The sequence below is a fragment of the Penaeus monodon genome, chromosome 15 (genome assembly GCF_015228065.2).
Source record: "Penaeus monodon isolate SGIC_2016 chromosome 15, NSTDA_Pmon_1, whole genome shotgun sequence".
Classification (NCBI taxonomy): Eukaryota; Metazoa; Arthropoda; class Malacostraca; order Decapoda; family Penaeidae; genus Penaeus; species Penaeus monodon.
In genome coordinates this window covers 26231609-26232442 of record NC_051400.1, presented here as the reverse complement: position 1 = coordinate 26232442, position 834 = coordinate 26231609, and the positions used below count along the sequence as shown (strand labels likewise).

At 35.7% G+C, this 834-nt stretch overlaps 1 protein-coding gene across 5 annotated transcripts in view; it reads right to left on the bottom strand.

Annotated features, from left to right (window-relative positions):
* LOC119581863 (protein RFT1 homolog) overlaps nucleotides 1–834 on the bottom strand; it is a 16707-nt gene that overhangs the window by 3429 nt on the left and 12444 nt on the right. For all 5 annotated transcript variants that reach the window (XM_037930012.1, XM_037930008.1, XM_037930011.1 and 2 more), the window contains 2 exons: nucleotides 713–823; nucleotides 274–413 (listed from right to left, as the gene is read on the bottom strand). In XM_037930012.1, the coding sequence (XP_037785940.1) occupies nucleotides 274–413; nucleotides 713–823 (251 nt within the window). The remainder of the gene's footprint in view (nucleotides 1–273; nucleotides 414–712; nucleotides 824–834) is intronic.

Here is an 834-nt window from a genome sequence, read left to right as displayed (position 1 = left end):
ACCATCATCAAACCTCTTTATCTATCTTCCCAAATATAACCCATGCATTTCCATCTTCAATATCTTATGCACAAAATGCAAGACTTTTCCAAAGCCTTAACGTCCTTGACAAAAAGCCTAAATGCATCAGCAATTCCAGTGACAGCACAATATGAAAGACCTAAGTCTTTTCAATGGTTTATTATTCAAAGTAGTAAAATTTAATGTTTCAGTGATTCCACTGACAACCTGTCCATTCCCTCACCAATTAATAACAGAAAATAAAACCCAAACCTTTCTAATTCTTTGTCATTCATGGCTGCAAAAGTATATGCTTCTGTGATTCCATTGACCGCTAAGAAGACAACAAAGAAACACTGGGCTCTCATCAGTGGTGTTCCTCCACCATCACTCAGCTGACTGCCACCATACAGCTGTGAAAAGAAGCTATGAAAACATTAGTTACCTAACCAGTATAGTTAACTTTCCATATTTTGACCTTTAAATAAGGTAAACAACGTAATGTAACCTTTCTTCATTTTTCAAATTGTTGTTTGAAATGTCTACTCCACCAAAATAATTAGGCATGACATAGAAAAAATGCAAACCTAATATCTTGTTTTCCTTTTGTAATTTCCATGCCAATAAATAAACAGGGCATGGCATAGATCACAAGCAAATACCAATAACTAACTAACATGTAAATATTGCACTGAAAAGTCTCTGGATTTACCTGAAGAAGCAGATGTGAATATGACCACCCAAAGGAGAGGACAATGAGGCTGACAAGTATAAGGCTACGGAGTAATGTCGATAAAAATCTTGCAACTTCAGTCACTCGCATCTGTTCAATAA